General features: G+C 39.6%; 1 protein-coding gene across 1 annotated transcript in view; it reads left to right on the top strand.

Annotated features, from left to right (window-relative positions):
• The window catches only part of MECOM (MDS1 and EVI1 complex locus), a 712085-nt gene that overhangs the window by 638632 nt on the left and 52589 nt on the right, over window positions 1-20864 (top strand). Inside the window, exon 4 of the mRNA XM_043994868.1 lies at window positions 19448-19550. Within this exon, the coding sequence (XP_043850803.1) occupies window positions 19448-19550 (103 nt within the window). The remainder of the gene's footprint in view (window positions 1-19447; window positions 19551-20864) is intronic.

Genomic DNA, 20864 nt, shown 5'->3' with positions numbered 1-20864 from the left:
CTAATCAAGGATGGATTTGATGAGAAAATTAGAGTTGCTGACAAAAACCCCACAACTTTATATTTGTTCTGTGTGAGAGAATGAGAGACGCAGTGATGCGTGAGCTATATGCAGAATGTCATTTTATCATTTCATATAATTTTGTTTTAAGAAAGATAGGAGAGGTAACTGACATATTTTGCTTTTTCTTGGAATTTGGTTAAAATGAAGTGTGTGTGTGTGTGTGTGTGTGTGTGTGTGTGTGTGTTGCGGGGGCGGGGTTGGTGGTGGGGAAGGACAAAAGTTTGCCATTCCTTGTTGAATTGGAATGCTTGGTTTTCTTGTGCTTTCAAAAGCTTTGAAGGATTGTATAGGCAAGCTTACTTCAATAGCTATGACTGAAGTAGGGAGCCTGAAAGGCGATCCTCACTTAGTTAAGTTGTTATGAAGGCTGCTGCTTAGTACAGCCAACACCCCACACCCCCCTTCCAGGACCAGGTGGTCTCCCGGTTCATTTGTGCTTTATTTAGTCACGTTGGTAGGTTAGCTTTTACCCAATGAAGGATCATTTCTTGGTTTTAACCCAATGGTTACTCAAATAGAGTGAGCTTCAGAGATTATCTTGAAATAGTTACCTGGCTAAATTTGGTTTAAACAAACCGACCAACCAACCAACCTGGGGAGAGGGAGATAACTTTTGTGTTGTTTCCCATAGAAAGCCATTAAGTAGTAATGACTGGATACATTTTATTAGACTCTAAACCTAGATCTGAAGCATCATGGAGGAGCTCATGCATTGGGGGTTCCATTTCAAAAGCTATTGGATGGTTTTTTTTTTCTGATTTTAACTCTATGGGGGTGGGAACTAAAATGTAAAATTAAATAAAAATGAAATTTCTCCCAAATGAAGATATATTTAAAGAGCCACATTAGGTAGATAAGTCATTTTTCTTTCTGATGTAAAAAACAAATTGGAAGGCGCTATTAGGAAATTGAAACATTCAGTGTCACCATAAGTTGTATTATAAATTGATGCAATTATCAACAGATACTTATTGAATGCCTACTCAAAAGGTAAAGGTGATGGGTTTGGCCCTGGGAAATGATAGATTTTGCGTTTCTTTAAAAAAAAATCAGGAATCATAATATCCTTCCTTAAATTAAGGAATTCGAAAGGCATTTGAACAATGAAATAATCAAATCTGTGGCAACATGTTTACTGATAACAGAAAACTGTCTGCAAACATAACTCTGTCCTCAGAATCAGTATCATCTAGCCCTGAGAATGAAGTCTTAGTACATTTTTTTCCCTTCTTTAATATTTCTTCAAGTCCAGGTTTTGGCTGGAAACCTCTGTTGTTGGGGGGGGGGAGTGGTATTATTTAATTCATTGGAGTTCTGGAGGGAGGAGGGAGAGAGAAGTATCTCCTGATCCCTAATTATGAGCCATATTGTTATTGCCTCAATAATCTCACAATTTGATTATTGGTGCCATTTGAAGGGCATCTTTGAAAGTCTATTATCATCAGCAGAAAACACCCAGTTGTTCTGAACAACGACGAATACTTTCTGCCTGCTTTTTGCAGTGGTGTGCAGGGTGAAATGCTTCATCAGGAAAGGATAAAACCCCCTTTTAGATGGGCTCCTTCAGATCCTACAGCTAATATTCCTGAAAGTGCTTCTCTTTAATTCCTGCCTTTAGCCGGGGCCAGAGTTATGCGGGGCAACAGAATGTATATCAAGTGACCTAATTGTAAAGTTGACATTACATGGTCCAGTAAGTTTATCCATAAACAATAAAAGCAGATGTGCGGGTCGCCCCCCCAACCCCCTATGCACACATGTACAGGCAGTCACATCTGGTTAGCTCTCCAGCATGGTGAGTGTGCACACATGTGTATGTCTCTCTGTCTCTCTCTGTCTCTGACTCTCTTTGTCTCTTGCTCTGAAAGCTGGTTAGGACCAGAAGGTCCAGTCCAGCTTTGATATTGTAAATGTTGGCATGGGTGGGTGGGTGGGGGAGATAAAAGGTCTGGCTGTATGGGTTCCCCACGGTCCTTGCTTCACTCTGTTCTTTGAGAGGAATAGGACCTGCCAAATGGTGAATAAGCATAACTCATCACCTGATGTACACCCCCATTGTGTGCGATATTATTTACCACTGAGGCATGGACAGAGACACTTGATCAGGAGGGGTTGTTAACCACTAATTACTTTAACTCACCTGTAAAACTCACAAGCAAACATAGCCCTTTACCTGAAATGGGAAAGATTATTTGTCTGCACTCCGATCCTTAGATTGAACATGTGAGCCTGAAAGACAGGTATGAACCCTAGACTCCCAGAGGCAGGATTTCCAGATAAGTCTTGGTCTCTCAACTATAATTTAGTCAGTGTGTTAAGTGAGACATTTAACAAAGAAAGAAAGAAAGAAAGAAAGAAAGAAAGAAAAACACACTTAAAAAACAAAGTATCTCAAACCTTTTTTGGGGAGGAGGGGGTGTCAAGAGACTTTTCCTCCTATTCCCACCCTCTTTCCTTACAGCCCTTCATTCTTATGTTTGAGATCACATTTCGACAATTTAGATTCATTTTTGTAAAGACACGGAGTTCTTTAAATTGTATAAATGAGCTTGCTGAGATGAACAAGTCGATAAGAAGAGAATAAAGTCAAAGCATGTATGTTGGCTATAACTCCTGTTTCATTTGATTGGGGGTGGAGTTGTTTTTAGGGCAGGATAATTTTATTTTTTTGGTTGTTATTTTCAAATACAGCTAATATAAGATTTCACCATATCCTCCTTCCATTATCTTTCTGGGTGTCTCACAAGCACAAAGCATATGCAATTAACTTAAGAATCACATTCCATGAGTAGTTAATTTCAGAGGGGTTTGTTTTCTCACTGGACGGTCTCCATTGGGTTAAGAGTCCTGTCACCATTATTTGATTTTTTTTTTTTTAAACTGGCAAGTGTGAAATTTCTGGCAGCTTTGTTTTTTAACTCTGCTTACATGAAAGGCACTGGTTTCTTATTTTTAGAACTCTGTTTGATTTGATTTTTGAAAATTATTGGGGTAATGTTTTTAGAGTTAGAAATGCTGGAAGTATTGGTATCACCCAACTAAGCCATAATTTCTAGGAAGGAACAGATTTTGACTGATAGCCTTATTCTCCACTGAAAATATAGTAATAACAGTGGTAATTCATCTTTTAAAAAGAAGGCCACGTCATATACACGGGTAAATTGAGACCACAATCATACTCATGCTATAAAATACTAGACTTTTTTTTTTGTAGTCAGTATTGCTTATACTCAAAGTACTCATTTTAGCTTAATATTCTCTCTAGTTTATGAGTCACTCTGTAGAGCTGCCATGCCATGATTTTTAATTTTCAGAATTCCCCCATCTCCAAAGGATTGATTTTTTCCAAGATTCATATTGTTTTGGTTATTAATTACCAGACAACTTTCAGTGCTCCCAGATATCATGGTTGTCCCTGAGAAATGTAAAAGGTGGAGAAGGTTAAGGGGGCAGCCTAATAAGAGTAATTATTAATAATAGGTAACATTCATCTAGCCCATTTAAGTCTACGAATTGCTTTACATATATCCTCCCATGTTCTTGTTCTTCCCCACAATGCTGGGAAGTAGGTATTGCTATTGTTCCCATTTTACAGATGCCCAAACTGAGGTAGATAGAGCTGATCGACTTGCCCAAGGTCACACAGCTAATCAGTGTCTAAGGTTGGATTTAAACTCAGGACTTCCTGACTCCCTATGAAAACTCCTTTCAGCTTCCAGCTAGATGATACACTTCAGATGAAAGTGGAAAAGTGATTAGTTTATCATTCAGAAATTTTGTCTCCATGATGGTCAGAAAGATGCAGCTGTTTGGAATGACATACTCTGAGCATCAAGATAATTTAGTGATAAACTAACATTAAATTGTTTTATTTACTTCTCTGGGTACCTGTTATTTTTCCCCTCAGTAGAATGTAAGTCTCATGGAGGGGGAGGGGCCTTTCTTCCCATCCTCCTCTCTTGAATCCTTAGGGCCTTGTCCACAACTAGGAAATCAATTGGCATTTGTTGAATTGAATTTTTTCTACTTTTCATCTGGATAATTTTACATGATTTAGAATAAGTGATTGTGGCCAGTTGTAGATCAGTGCTTTAAATCCTGGGAAATATCACTTTGTCTTAAAGATTCATGATGTTGGCTTTGGAATCTTTGTCCTGACACTTTCTGTTGGTATGACTTTGGGCTGGTCACTTATCAACAAATGTACTGACATACATTTGTTAGGCCAGTCACTATGCTGTTTGGTGTATACTATCAAAGGCAGAAAAAAATTGCCCCTGTCCTCAAGGTACTTACATTCTATCGAGGGAAATAATGATAAATAACTAGGTATATTCACAACTTATACAGAATAGATGGAAGGCAATCTGGGGGTGGGGTGGGGGGTTACTAACATTTTGGGAGCTGGGAAAGTCCTCTTAACCACCCCAGGCCTCAATGTCTTAATCTGTAAAATTAGATAGTCAAATAGCCTCTTTAAATTGTTTATAATTCTCCATCTATGATCCTATGAGTCTCCCTCTTCTTGCTACTCATGGACATAGGGTATGGTGATTTATATACTCTCATCTCTCTCTATCTTAGAACTTTCAAATGAAGTTATCCATCTATGAGCAATGCTCTGTGGACTTAACATGTAAGTGTTCAGACCCAGAATTTCTCTAGTTCTCCTCCACCAGGAGACAATATCTTGTTAAGTCCAATAAAGTCAACAAGCATTAATTAAGCACCTACTATTTGCCAGGTACCGTGCTGAGGATACAAAGAAAGGCAAAAGACAATCCTTGCTTTTAAGGAACTTACAGTCCAATGGGGAAAACAAGTTGCACATGTACAAGATAAACTGGAAATAACCAACAAGGAAAGATGTGTGAATAATTTATTAGAATTTTTATTTTCGCTGATAACATTCATGGGCAATGTGACCTTGTGTCATTGGAAGGGTGCTTGCTCTTAATTAATTTCAATTCTCTAGATTTGACCCAGGCTTGACTTAATGTTACCAGTAATTAGGATAATTTCTGGGTTTTGTTTTCTGCAATTTCGTTGGACCTATGTCTGTATCCTGTGCCTTAGAAATGAACTACACTTGAATTCAACACCCAGGCTTGTCCAGACACAGCCTGTGCCTAGAAGACAGTTTTCAGAAACCCAAGCCATTTGCAAATCTTGCCATTTAGAGAGGTGATAAGTCTTTCTCCCTCTCTTTTTATTTTTAAGCAGATTCTTGACAGCTGGTATTCGGTCAGCACAATGAGATAAGTAGACTGCTTGTTCTGCATAAAAAGAAATTTGTTGATGAGACATTATCTAATACTGGATGTATATTTTGGGGCAGTAATATATAGCATAATGGATGCCCCCAGAGAGAAAGCAAGGTTGTAATTCACTGAGTGGGTACTGCCAGCTCCCTTGTGGTTTATGAATGGTAGCAAGATCCTGTCGGGGATTCAGTTTGGAACAGGCATTATTCTAGTTGGTGATTTACCTTATAAACTTTTAACTGCTTCCGGGACTGTCTTGGCTAGATTGGCAGCCTCACTTTCCCTGGCCTCCTAAGTCCATGTCAATTAGCTGGGTTCTATTGGATTGCTGTAACCCTAGAACTGTATTATTACTGTAAGCTGATTACGGGCTCAATTATCAGGTTATTTTCTTTGGCTTTTTAGTGAAATATTCTGCTTTTCTACATATTTTAATAAATGCAATTTGGTCGAGCAAGCTGTGCGGGTTTAGTCAAATGCTAATGGGAGATGGATGTTTGTAGGCAGTGCCCCCCCCCCATTTTTTTCTTTTCCTTTTCCAAATACTTTTATAAGCATTTGCTTCCAAAGGCTTCTTGGATTATTTACGAAGTTTCTCTTCCTCAATGTCTTTCTTCTGTCCTCGTTTTGCAAAAGCTTGTTTGATGTCAAAATGATTATTAGTTTTGGACATTTGGTTTTCTTGGTTTTTTAAGGCAAGTTCCACTTTTATTCCAGAGTTCCACTTTGCTAAAGATCATGCCAGTTGGCAGGACTGAAGAATGGGCCTTTGTGTTGGTTACCTGCTCTCATTGGGGGGGGGGGAGGGTTGGTCTTCTACTCATTCTCACTTGAAGATGACCCTTTTCCTGGAGAAGTTTGGAAGCTGGTGTGTTCTTGTTAAAGATATCATGACAGCCACAAACCATCAACTAAAAGGAAGTCCCTGACAATTTCCCCCAGGAACACTTGTACTTACCTACTGTCTAGGAGGGACAAGTCATACACAGCATGGTGCTGGCATCTTCCTATCGGGACATAGCCCAGGATGGTTGAAGGGAAGGGCTCCTCTTTTGTAAAAGAGGTGAAAGTCCTGCTCTTTATTGCTGAAATAACATAGTATAGAGAACAACTTTTACCATGTTTGGTTTTCAATAACCTAATCATCATCACTGTCATTATTTTGGGTCAGGATCTTTGAGTCCCTCTGGATGAGAGCTCCCTGTGAGAAAGCTCCTTCTACAAAAGAGGATCAGAGGTTACTCATTGTCTCAGAGCCTCAGCTTAGTGATTTCCTCGGGGCCATACAGGCAAGAATGTGTTAGAGGTGATACCTGAGTCTTTAGCTGTCCTGTCTCTGAGGCCAGACAGCCAGCTGCTTCCGACCAGATTCTGTAATCCTTCTTTTTACAAATCAGACTTGTGAGTTCATTGATGGATGAAACTCCCTGTGGGGAAACTCCTGGCTATGCAGATGGGCATCTCCTCAGTCAGAGCTGTAAGGAGATGCCTGTCGGAGTTAAGTGATTTGGAACAGGCTTGTCCCTACGGAAGTAAGCCCTCTCTCTACCATACTATCTTGACTTTCATAGTAAAACCTACTATTTATAGAGTATCTTAAAGGAAGTACCACATCTGGTCAGGTAGGTTCTATAGCTATGATTATCCCCATTTTACAGATGAAGAGACAGAGGCTGAGGGATTGTTATTTGCCCAAGGTCGCACATGCTAGAGGTGAGATTTGAGTTCTGTTCTTCCTGCTATCAAAGCCAGCAATACCCAGTCCATCCCACTGGCCCACAGCCTTTCATTGTTAGATGATACAACCTGCCCTGTGATGGAGACCAGTGAGGAGATAGAATATATTCGAAGAAAGTGAGAACTTTTTCTGGGTATATTGAGAAGAGCGTGGCATTGGAGTTAGAAGTCCTGGCTCTGAGATTCATTATCTGTTTGACATTGGGCAAACCATTTTAGTTTCCTTATTGCAAAAAATGAGGGGGGTACGGTTAGATTACATTCAAGGATTCTCAAGCACTCTCACTGTGCTAGGGGTTGGGGATTCAAAGGCAGAAATTAACCAGTGCCTGCAGAGTCTCTACGAAAGACTGTTTGGGCCACCTTCCATGTCAGGAAAATCGAGGGCAAAGATTCTGAGCTTTTGTTATGTTCTGGACTGATAAAGCCCATAGACCTCTTCTCAGAGTAAAGTTCTTAAATAATTGAAGGAAATACAAAATTTCAGGTAGAAGTTAGTGAAAATCAAGACATGATTTATTTTCCCTATTTGGGTTCCTAGGACACCTAAAAATCTATCCATGGATCCCAGGTTAAAAACCCATCATCTCGGGTATTCAATTTTTATTCCTTTCTTACATATAGGATACATATGTGCTTCCAATGTATTTAATAGTGAATAATTATATAATACTTTAAAGTTTGCAGCAATAACAACAACAACAACAATAACAATAATGGCTAGTTTAAAGCACTATACATATATGATCTCATTCAATCCTTTCAATAATTCTGGGAGGGAGGTGCTATTATCATTCCCATTTTGCAATTGAAGAAACCAAGTCTGACAAAAGTTAAGTTATTTATTCAGGGTCACATAGCTGTTAAATATCTGAGGCCAGATTGGAACTCAGGCCTTCCTGACTCCAAGTCCAGAGTTCTTTGTACTATGCTACCTAGTTGTTTAAGAAAGTTCCAAGCAGGCTACATTTTGAATCTAGTGAAGAGCACCCGAAGATATTTAGGGTCCTCCCATAAATAACACAGTCATTTTCAAGTCAATCTATGACATTTCATTTCTACTTCAGCCTGATCACTGGCCTTCTCAGCTGCACGGTCAGCAGGGATGGCGCCAAAGAAGGGAGCTGGCCAACTACTCCAACTAGAAACAGAATAGTCTGAGAAGATTTTTTTTTTTGATTCTCAGTGCAGAAAATAAAAAAGAGGCTCAGGGGGTCATAGGCAATTAGACTGTTTCAAAGGCCCCCAAATGGGCGTATTTGTGTGTGTAAGGCCAAAGTGGATTTTAACACTATTCCAGAGTGTCTCTGGTTCCATGTTGCACTTTTGAGACATGTGATTAATGTTGTATGTCAGTGTTTGGTGGCATTAGATTATTTCCCCACATTTAGCTACTGTTGGTCTGGAATTAACACTTGCCTTTGAGTGTGGAAATTTAGATATAATTTCCAGCTCTGACACTTGCTATTCAGGAGACCTTGGTAGAGTCATTTAGTGTCTCTGATCCTTGTTTTCTTCATCTGTTAAAAAAAATATACATATAAAAATATATATGTACGTATATATGTATATGTGTGTATATATAAAATAAAATCTGTGCCCCCCAGGATAAAGATTAGTGAAGATTAAATTGCTGTAAGAGATGCTAAGGCAGTAATACAGCATTTTAGGATTTGCAAAATCTTTTACATATATTGTTTTATTTCATCTTAATGATAACCTCAAAAGTCATTACTGGGGGCAGCTAGGTGGTGCAGTGGATAAAGCTCTAGACCTGGATTCAGGAGGACCTGAGTTCAAATCCGGCCTCAAACACTTGACACTTACTAGCTGTGTGACCCTGGGCAAGTCACTTAACCCTCATTGCCCCGCCAAAAAAAAAAAAGTCATTACCCCTATTTTATAGATGAGTAAACTGATGCTCAGAGAGGGTGATTTGCCTGGCGTAAACAGCTAGTGAGTGAATGGGACAGGATTTGAACTCCTCCCCCTACTTCTCTCTCCCTCCCCTCCCTGGCTATTTTAAGGGGATGACAGTTTCTAAGTTTTATCTGTTCAATGATGATCTCAGTTCCTGTCATTCTGCATTCCCATGAGTCCAGAATATTGTCTCCCCCCCCCCCCCCCCGCCCCACCCAGTGGCAACAATGAATGCCAGGATTTGGCTTCTGTTCATTTTTAAAGAAATCCTTTGTTGGTTTTTACTGATACCTTTTTTTTTTTTAAATATCCCCTTCATTTTCAAATATATCCCTCCCACACCCACTGATTCATCGCCGAGTGAGGAAGCACAAGGAAGAAGGAGGAAATGAGGAGGGTCAGCAAATGGAACCAGCTCCTTACCCCTTGGTGCCTGCACCTACAGCCCCTCCCAGCAGACACAGCTTCCTAAAGCTGCTCCTAGAGCAGATGCTAATGCTGTGCTGGGATTGAGCTGAAGATCCCGGCCCAGGCTGACAGCTGTGCACAGCTCTACTGTGGAGGAGATTGGCATGTCCCGACTAGGATGTTTTCCTCCCTGATGGCATCATTTTCTGAGACTAGTGCCAGACCTTAGAGTGGTCAGTGGAAGGAGGATTTGGCAAACAGAGCCCTTGGTCCCTTCCTGGAGGGGACAGAGATTGTCAGGCAGCTCCAAAGTGACCCACCTCAGCCACAGCCAGCGGAGTTGTCTCCCAATGCAGATTTCACAGGGAGTGTATTTCGCTATTATTTCAATTATTACAACTTCCTGAATAGGTTGAAGGTCATTCATAATTCACGCTTCTGTCATCTTTAGACATGCCAAATGTAGTCTATTAAGCATAAATAAAACTTCCAGTGCCTTACCAGGAAAAGTAAACTGGGATTCAAAACAATGAACCCTTGTTCGTCTGTTTAAAAGTCAGTGATGTTTTCTTGTTTTTTCTTCCTTTGCTCTGCTGTTATTTTTTCTTTTTCTCCCTTTTATGGTTCAATGCATTATCCTGTAGATTGGTCTAAATAATCCACAAAGGCAGGTTAGATAGGCCCTGGGATTAAGAACTGCCCCCCCCCCAAAAAAGATGGTTCAATGGGGCCCTGCTCCCCTAACCTCCCCTCCCCCTCCCCCAGGCAATTTATTATAATTTTACAGAGCAGGTAGTAACGTTGTGACTGTGATAGAGGATTGGGTGAAACCACAGACCCTGACGGTGCCAAACAGAATCTGGCTCAAAGTAAAATCCAGCAATGATGAGTTTTCCTAGGGATCATCTGGTTCTGAGCTTTAGGACTTTGGCATTGCTGACTTAAAGGGGGCAACGCCCCCCTCCCCCCAACCCAAATCCCAAACCCTGACTTGTTTAATTACTTAGCATGCATAGGCATGTAATGTGTGTTTGTGTGTGTTTGTAAGTAATGGTATTTTTTGGTTAATAGGGAAGATGGATAAGAAGGATAAATACATATGCATGAATAAGGCTGCGTGTTAGCTCAAATTCATTTTTACCAACAATTTCTCTTTCTTTCCCTCTTTCCTTCTTCCTTCCTTTTCTTTCCTTCCTTCCTTCCTTCCTTCCTTCCTTCCTTTCTTTCTTTCTTTCTTTCTTTCTTTCTTTCTTTCTTTCTTTCTTTCTTTCTTTCTTTCTTTCTTTCTTTCTTTTTTTTCTTCCTTTCTTCCTTCCTTCCTTCCTTCCTTCCTTCCTTCCTTCCTTCCTTCCTTCCTTCCTTCCTTCCTTCCTTCCTTCCTTCCTTCCTTCCTTTCTTTCTTTCTTTCTTTCTTTCTTTCTTTCTTTCTTTCTTTCTTTCTTTCTTTCTTTCTTTCTGAGGGAGTGCAGTTATTGTCAGGCCACAACCTTGCTTTCAGGATATTAAACCAGTGGGCTATTCTTTTTTTTTTTGAATAAAAATAGATGCTTGATATTCAGGGTCCTATGAATATCACTGGGGACTGGTTTCAGGATTTGATTAAAAGAAAATTATTTGTGAGTTCGGTATTTATAGGGATAAGTATTAGACCTGCAATTCTTTTAGTATAGGACTTCTCTATATGAGAAAATTTCCTTTCTCAATACATATTGCAGTCTTTTGGGAGCATTAAAAGGTCAGGTGACTGGGGAAGCTAGGTGGCACAGTGGATAAAGTACTGGACCTGGATTCAGGAGGACCTGAGTTCAAATCCAGCCTCAGACACTTGACACGTACTAGCTGTGTGATCCTGGGCAAGTCACTTAACCCTCATTCCCCCCCCCAAAAAAAAAAAGGTCAGGTGACTTCTTCAGGGTCACAGAGCCTTGTCTAACTGGCTTTGAGGCCAGTTTTTTCTCCACCATATTCCACTGCGTCTGTTATAACAACAACAAACCACAACATTTACATAGCCACTTTAAGGCTTGTAACTCACTTTACTAATATTATCTCTTTGATCTTCATAATACCCCTAGGAAGTATGTGCTATTATTATATCCATTTTATTGATGACAAAACTGAGGCAGGCGTAGGTTAAGTGACTTGCCCAGGGCCACACAGCTAGTAAGTATCTGAGACCTTATTTGTATTCAGTTTTCTTGACTCCAAGTCCAGATACACAACACAACACAACACACATTCTTATAATAAAATATAACATGATACATTATACAACATAACATTATAATATAATATGATATAACATGACATAAATTATAATAATCTGTTATATTACCCTTAATTTATTATATTTCAATTATACTACATTATGTTATACATAAAAACCACATTATACACATGTATGTATGCACACACATATCTATCTTAGCTTAGAACATTTTGTGTATTTGAGATCAAGGAAGTGAGACATAATTTCATTGGTGTAGGGAATCAAAAGCTGTATAAATTTTGTCCTTTGTTGTAGGTGGGTACTTTACCTCTGTCTTGTCTTAGAGAGATACCTGAGGCATTGACCTGTTGAATGACTTGCCCAAGGTCATCCTGATGTTTTGTGTCCATGCTAGAGTGGAGGCTAGGACTCTATCTATTCTACCACTCTGCCATTTATAATTTAATATAATAATATATGCATGTTTTTGTATGTAGATAGTGTTTAGCTGTAGGACAAATCAGGACATATAATTTTTACCATCATTACGATTTTACCATTACTTTTACAATGTAAACATTACCTATTATTCCAAGTGCTTTTTGGATTGGCAGACTTGATCACAAACCATCCAGAAACCTCAGAATTGGGCAGCAGTGCTGAAATTGGGCCCACCTCTGCAGAGTTTCAATAAGGAAATAAAGATAGTAAAAGGTGGAGCATTCCCGGAAAGATGAACACTGATTTTCTTCAGAATCGATCATTGTTTTCTTGTCATGCCTCTCCCTGGGAGTTACAGGGACGTTGCTCTAGAAAGTTGAGTCCTTAGGAGGTTTAAAATGTGTTTTTTGTTATTATAGAAACACGACTAATTCCCATCCATAAGTATGTGATGAGCACGTGTGTGTGTGTGTGTGTGTGTGTGTGTGTGTGTGTGTGTGTGTGTGAGAGAGAGAGAGAGAGAGAGAGAGAGAGAGAGAGATTCTTACCAATGGACCTTTTTTTAAATCACAAAATGAAATGAGGCATACTACCTTGGGCTTCTAAAAGTACTGTACCCTCAGGGGCCTGTACAAACCATCTTGGTGCTCCTACCATTTTATCTTTGGGGATTTTGAAGTTAGCTGTTGGTTTAGAAAACCCCCCAGAAATTACCAGAGTTTCCATTTGGAAAGTCTCAGGGACTTCTAAAAATGGTTCCTTCAATAATTGTCTCTCTGTGCAACATGGTTCAACAGGTGATCTCTTTCTCCCTGTGTAAGAAATAGGCTTAGTTATTTTCCCTGGACTTGTAGCATCATCGTTTGGAAGGGATCAATGGAAATAACAGAGTCCCTTCTTCTGAAAGTAGCTAGGCTTTCCGCAATATATTTGGAATCCTGGGCAATTTGAGTCATTTCTCTGAGTGTCAGTTTTACCGTCTGTAAAATGGGAAGAAGAGTGGCATTTTCTGTATCATAAAGAGCAAATGAGACAATTAACATATGTGAAACCACTTCGGGAACTCCGAAGTGCTATGCCAACATAAACCATATAATCATTTTAAAAATAAATCTTCAGAAGAGATTCCACAGTAACTTTTTTCTACTGTTTATCAATTTATAAAGTAAGGGTTATGTTTTCTTTCGGATATTGGATCCTCTTTTTTTGTGGGGGAAAAGAGGAGGTTCCTATTATCTTTTCTTATTAAAATCATTGATGAAAAAGAATTCCTAACTCTTTTGTCTTTCTTTAAGACTGTCTCTGACATGAGTTTTTTTTTTTTTCCCCTCCCTATAAAAACAAAGGCTAGACAAATGACATAGGTAGCATTTCAGTTCTGGTTCTGTGGCCTGGCTCACATTGTTGCTCGCCTGCCTGATATACAGCCGGAAAGAACTTTGTGACAAGGGGAAATTTGTGTTTTGGGGTATTTTTTTTTTGCATTCCATTTTAAAGAAACAAGTGCCAATTTTCATAGATGGTCTATATGCTCATAAATACATGTTACAGAAACAAATCTAACAATGGATTGGCTTTAAGCTAAAATACTTTGTTTCTTGATCATATTCTATTCCTTATTCAAAGAAAAATGAAAGGTTTATGACATAAACTTAGAAAGAACTGTATGTTTTGTATAAGACTTGATTTCTATAAATCCCATATTTGCAATATCCTGTGAGGTTGTTTTGAGGCAACAGATTATAATCTTGGACTGATTTAGACCACTACTTCCCCCCATTTTTGGCCATTCTTTTTAGAAAGCAAATGAGATTTATATGAATCCTTTTTCAGACTTGTGCGTTTAAAGCACGCCTTGGAGACATAATTTGGGGAAGAATAAACTAAGTTCTTTTTTTTCCCATTAGCTCTGAGTGGTTCCCACAGAGGTCACAGATGACAGTGGCTCTAAGGGGAGCGGGGGTATTGGAGGGGCCTCTTGGAGGTGCTTTCATCCAGCTGGGTGGGGAAGACTGCTCTGAACCTGCCCTCACCAGGGCCGGTTCTTGCCAGTTCTTTTCAAGATCTTTTCAGAAGTGCCATAAAAATTCACTTAAAAATGGAAAAAAAAAAAAGAACCAAAACTCAACCCACCTCTAAGTTAAACCTTCTTGACTTTGGTTTGCTATTGCTGTCCTGGAATGTCACCTTTTACCTCCAGTTAATAAGGCCATTATCAATGCCATACCTGCAATCTGCCTCCCTCCCTTTCCCCCCTCTTCTTTCTTTCCCTGTCCCTGTTCCTCTCCCCCCATCTCTCTCCTCTTTGCTCTTCTGTGTTTATGTGTATGTCTATTCATGTACATGTGTGTTTTACCTATCTATCATCTGTCTGTCTATCCATCTATCTATCTACACAGACACACACACACATACATATACACACAGATTCCTTGCTGTAGCCTTCAGAATCTGGTAATCCTTCATTATGAGAATTACAGGTCTCCATAAGTAAGTAGACTTGGCTTTATCTCCCCTAGTTCGACTGTATCCATCATGATTTTCACACGGGATTGGACAAAACCAAAAGGATATGGACAGAGACGCTTATTCATACAGCAGCAGAGAGAAGTCATGATATCATAATACTCCTTTAAGACTTTCTGGCATGCATGTCAAGGCAGCATTCCCCGACAAAGATGATTGGGAGACTTTACTGTCTTGGAGGGTATTGTCTCTTTAACTTCGATGTTTCCGAGAAGCCACTGCAGAGTTCTAATATGTCACAATTCAAATGTCAACATGTTGTTGGAAAGGAAGCTAATAAGTTAAACCTTTGAGAGATGCCAAAAAAGTTGAGGTGATTCAAATTGTTGAGAGAAGTCCATTGTTTTCTAAGGGGAAATAGGATTCCAGAATGAAACATGGTCCTTAGAAGCCTTTAACTGAAAGATAAAGAACACAACAAAAAAGTAAACACACATTTGATAAAACACACACACACCCCAACATCACTTCTCCCTGCTCTGAGCAGCCCCCCCCCCCCCCGCCACGCCTTTGGTGTTTGACTAATCTTCTCTGAGGACAGGCCAGACAAGGAAAAAGGGATAGGAGTGTGTGCACCCCATCTTTCTGTCAAGATAACAGTCCCCTGCTTTTATAGGGACAGCACAGACGCCCAAAACAAGAGACTCTTGTGAACTGGTGTCTCATCCACAGTAAGCACAGGTTGGGTTTTGTCCGGTTTGGTGGTTTGTTTTTGTTGTTGTTTTTTGTAGCCAGCCCCATAGGCTTTGTGGGAATTAATCCGGTGATCAGTGAATCATAGATTATTTGAGGATAAAGAGGTGAGAAACTAATTAGAGGAACTGTTCACAATATTTTTAGATTTTTGGCATGCATGCGCGCGCCCGTGTGTGTATATATGTGTGTATGTGTGTGTGTGTGTGTGTGTGTGTGTGTGTGAGAGAGAGAGAGAGAGAGAGAGAGAGAGAGAGAGAGAGAGAGAGAGAGAATGACTCAGTCCTTGTAGAAAATAAACAATTGGGTTTTAGGGCCACCTACTGGAAAAAAGTGGCATATTCTTATGTTTCAGTATACTATTTATGTTTTTCAATTAATTTCAAATTCAATTTAACAGCGATTCTGGCTGTTAATGCTTCTCTTCCTTCTCACGTTATCTTATATTTACTTCTCTAGAAAATCACTATATCTCTTTAGCAGAATGTTGACTCCTTCCAGGCTGGTCCTGAATTTTTTTATTTTGTCCTTGTATTCCTGGGACCCAGCACAGTGGTTGGCACATGGCAGGTTCTTCATACACGATCATTTTGAAGTTTGTGTTGTTGTGACTGGCACATATAATAAATTGTGACTCCATCATGCACACAGCCGTGCTACATCCTTCCCCCCTTATAGTTCACCACTACTCCCCTCCTCCCACCAACTGTCATGGTGTAGACCCCTGGGGCAATTATAACCTAACATTTACCCAGGCACCTGAAGCAGCTTTGCAGAAAAATTCTTTGCCTTTACCCAGTGCCCCCACATCCTTCCCACTAGATCACTTCAAGGCTGCTCTAGGCATCCCTTAAAGGCAGGAGGGGTCTGATTTTATAGAGAGTGGCTGATAAGTACAGACTCTCCTTGAATGAGTTGCATAAGATACGGAGGCGTCCTTGGGCTGAAATCTTCATTGCATTGATTTTTTTTTCTCTGTTTCCATCAAAGGTACCACCATCCTTCCAATCACCAAGTTTCTCAATTGTCTCTTTATCTCTGATTCCTTATTCAGCTTCTGTGTTCAGAGTCACCAACAATGTCTCAAGTGCCAGATCTGATGCCCTCCCTCAGTTCTTCACAGTGTTAGGTGTTATTGACTACTTTCTACTCCTTCACTCTTATTCTTCCCTGCTTCAGTTGCTGAAATGGATGTAAATGGATCATCTATAAAAAACCAAACCAAACCAAAACAAACAAACCTCCCCCAAACCAAACCAAACCAACCCCCCAAACCCCCAAATACCCGCCATTCACATCAGTATGATTATCTTAGAAACAGAATTTTCTGTGCTAAAATTTGTCTGTGTTAAAATTTTCCAAAGTGTTCCAGTGGATTTTGAACTCATTTGTGGTAAAATATGAAAATGCAGTGCCTTTCAATGAGTTTGTAAGAATAGCTGATTGACAACTGACATCAGGGTATGAGGAATTCACCCGGTGGATTTCAATGATAGCCTTTACGTGATTGGTAGATGGAATTTGTATTTGTAGCTCTGCATTTGTGAGATATCCTTTTCAGCTGTGACAGTTGTTAACTAAGCATTAAAACAAACATAGAACTACATCTTCAAATTGTTACCTTGCCAAGGGTTGAACTGAAATTAAAAAAAATGGCAAATCCTATTAAATTACATTGTTCTTACTCAAATACCATTATCAATGATGTTTCCTTGAGAGCAAGAAAGATTTTTGTTCTCTTCACATGTTGTTTCTAAAATATTGCTTCATCTTTAATTCATCCTTCTTAATTTGTCTCTGTGCTTTGAGCTGCCCACAATCTTTGACATTGTAGTATATGTATATGATTTTTAAAAAAGTAAATATGAACATATGGAGGGATGTTCAAAATTCATTCATTTATCTATTTTTGCTCATAGGTTTGGCTATGCAATAAAAAGTTTGGAGAACCTTCTCCAAACTCTCTATCTCAACTAGCTTGTCAGTAGTAAAACTTAGACTGTGGCTTGTAGAGTGAATACCTTGCATTTCTACAGTCCTCATTTTTATAACATTACTTCTACCATTATTTGTAACAACCCTATGAGGTAGCTGGCATATCATTCCTATTTTGCAGAGAAGCTACCTGAGATTCAGAGAGGTGTCTTGATTAGTGTTTCATAATAAAAAGGGAAGCCCAACCTCAAAGTCAGGTCTTCTGTTTTCCAAATCTATGACAGTGTGAAGTGGGAGACTAACAGTAAGAGCAAGATCAATAACAATAATAGCTAACATTTATCTGGTGCTTACTGTGTGCCAGACATTGTGCTAAGTGCTCTATACTTATTATCTCATTTGATCTTCACCACAACCCTGTGTGGTAGGTACTATTACCACCCCCATCTGACATATGAGAAAACAGACAAAAAGGGGTTAAGTGACTTGTCCAAGGCTACACAGCTAATAAGTGTCTGAGGCTGGATTTGAACTCAGAACTTCCTGACTCCAGGCCCAGCAGTCTATCCACTGTCATCTAGCTATCCACTGATTTTGGCTAGTCCAGTCTATACTATTATTTCTTCGATGATATTATCTGCACTATTATTTCTATAGTAATAGTGCCCCAATATTTTCCCTCTTTTTGGAGGGGTGAATCTTTTGCATCCTAATGATTTTTATCTCTTCACATTAAATACCTAGGTTATATCAATAGGTCATTAAATATTTATTAAATGTCTATTAGTACTGTGCCAGGCACAGTACTAAGTTCTGGGAATACAATTGATAAAGATAGACAGTCTTTCTTCTCAAAGCCTCCATTGGGTTTCTTTCTTTTTTTCTTTTCTTTTCTTTTTTTTTTTTGGTGGGGCAATGAGGGTTAAGTGACTTGCCCAGGGTCACACAGCTGGTAAGTGTCAAGTGTCTGAGGCCATATTTGAACTCAGGTCCTCTTGAATCCAGGGCCAGTGCTTTATCCACTGTGCCACCTAGCTACCCCTCTCCATTAGGTTTAAAAAGAAAAGGAACATATTAGTTTTGCCTTTTCCAAAGGTCCCTGGAGTTCTCAGAGGTATGGTAGCCTCAGGTAGGTATTCCAATTCACATCAGTAAGTTAGACATTTTCTTCTGTTCTTTCTTCTAGTAACTACCACAAGGTATAGATTTTAGAGTCAGCTAAACACTGAAATTCATGACCTACTCTGTAGTAATTGGAAAGAATTTATGCATTGTGTCATGGAGGCCAGGTCCCGCTGTTAGCTAGCTGCCACCAGGCCCCAAACTAGAATCCACTGGCTTCTATCCCATTGTTCTTGCCCTTCCATATCATTGCCTTTTGCCAGTCACACAGCCCCCATTTATCAAGCCCTGCTTGTGTATCAGGTATACCAAGGAACAAGGGTAAAAGAAGAAGGCAGGGTTGTGTGTCTTTAGCCAGGGATATACCTACCTGAAACAAAGTAACAACAATATCAGGAATTGCATAGCCTGATCCATGTTGTGTAAGGTAGACTAAGGAGTGTGGCAATGAATGTGGAGAAAGAAGGAGATCATACTGGGCTATGAAAAGTATATATGTGCTTATAAAATATATAAAGTATGTTCTTGAATTGACTGTTTGAAGCCTTTGCATTAGGGAATGGATGCCTCCCAATTACACATCATTAGGGAATTTGGTTTATGGTATGGAATCAAGGAATCAACAAGTATTTATTAAACGCCTAATATACATCAGACATTGTATTGTGTTTTTGAAAGATTTGGGACTTGATATTTGATAACCAACTTTCTGTCTTCCATATTCCTCGTTTCTCAGTAAAGTGGTTTGGAAGCAATATTCCAAAAGGCGGCAGAAGGAGCAATGCCCTTACTGTCTATGAGACCTTGGGCATATCACATCCTTTGTCCAGGCCACAGGTGTCTCATCTGTAAAATAAGATGGCTGGACTTGACTGCTTCTACTAGCTCTTGGTCTTTGATGCTATCATCTTTATGGTAAAGAGATCCAATTTTAGTTGGCAAAGAGAATGCCTACAGATGTTGCAGCACATGGGCAAGCCTATGTCTGCTTATGCTAGCAAATGAGATCGTCCATGGCAAACCCTTTGCCAACCCTAATGTGTTATATACATGTCAAATTGCCTTTACTACCACTGTCCTGGCTTGTCTTGATCCCAACGGTTCTCATTTTTTGTTTCTTTCCTTTTAGATATTTTATAGGGTAGTCACAGACATTGAACCTGGAGAGGAGCTCTTACTGTACATGAAGAGTGAAGAGTACGCCCATGAAACGATGGCGCCTGATATTCATGGTTAGTAACTTCTTGGCATAGAATACATGCTCTGTCTTCTACGTAGAGGAGCATTTTTCAATACCTGGTCTGGGAATCTCTTGGAGGCCTCCTCCGCACACTTTTCAGCGGGCTATGAGGTCAAAACTCTTTTCATAATTCTACTAAGATATATCATAATCATCAATAGATATAACTCTCAAAACAAAAGCTCTTTGGTAGAGTCCTCAGTAGTTTTTAAGAGTGTAAAGGGTTCCTGAGACCACAATGTTTGAGAACCTTTGACTTGGAGAATGGGTATGCAAAAAGCAAAACTGACAAGTAGAATCTTGTTGGAAATGCCAGTGGAATTAGTAAATTAGAATATTTGCTTGGTGGTTGCCATGATTAGTTAATGCCATTATGACAGTTTTATGGTGAATATTTTTTTTAGCTTGTCCTTGGTTCAGTGTATCTTATGAAACAGGGGGAAGCTGATTATTCTCCAGAAAATAGAAAAGGAAAGCTTTCCTGAGACACAGACAAACACACACACACACACACACACACACACACACACACACAGACCATAGACTTGGAAATGAAAAAAATCTTAGAAATCCTTTGATTCCAACCCATTAATTTTATAAATGAGGAAACTGAGTCACAGAGAGGATAAATGATTTCTCCAGAGCCGGCAGCTGATAAGTGTGTGAGGTAAAATTCAAATCCAGACCTTCTTGACTGCAAATCCAGTGCTCTGTCTACTACACTGTGCCAAAACAAAAAACCAAAAAACTGGACTTGGGGCCATTGCTTGGAATGCTTTGTCATTGTCCTGATCAATATAAGAATCCCTTTACAGTGGTATTTAACACCAATAAATCTGACTTCGATGAAAGTCATAAAGCTCTGGAAAGATGCCATCGATATCCTTTACCAGCTTTATGGGGAAGAGAAAGATCATTTCTCTTACTTGATACCTGTGAGGTGATGTTGCACCTAAGACTAACTACTTAGAGTAAAAAGATTTTGAGAGAGAGTCCCCACAGTTTCTCTGGAATACAGTTGGAGAATTTCAGAGCTACTATGGACTTCTTTGGCCCAAACTGGGATGCAAATCTCATCAGCTATAAATAAGTCTGGTGGAATATATCCTGGAGAGAGGAAAGAAGGTAGAGGGAGAAATCAAGAATAAGAGGGGAAAGGGGGGGGAGGGAGGGAGAGAGGGAGGGAAGGAGGGAAGGAGGCAAGGAGGGAAGGAGAGTTTCCTTCCTGTGAAGTGTGGGAATTTATGTTAACCTTTCATGGATCTAGGGTGTATGTATGTATGGGGGATAGGGGATAGATAGGACA

The sequence above is a fragment of the Dromiciops gliroides genome, chromosome 3 (genome assembly GCF_019393635.1).
Source record: "Dromiciops gliroides isolate mDroGli1 chromosome 3, mDroGli1.pri, whole genome shotgun sequence".
Taxonomy (NCBI): domain Eukaryota; kingdom Metazoa; phylum Chordata; class Mammalia; order Microbiotheria; family Microbiotheriidae; genus Dromiciops; species Dromiciops gliroides.
The sequence above is the reverse complement of the archived record's forward strand: the minus strand, read 5'-3'. Positions and strand labels throughout refer to the sequence as shown.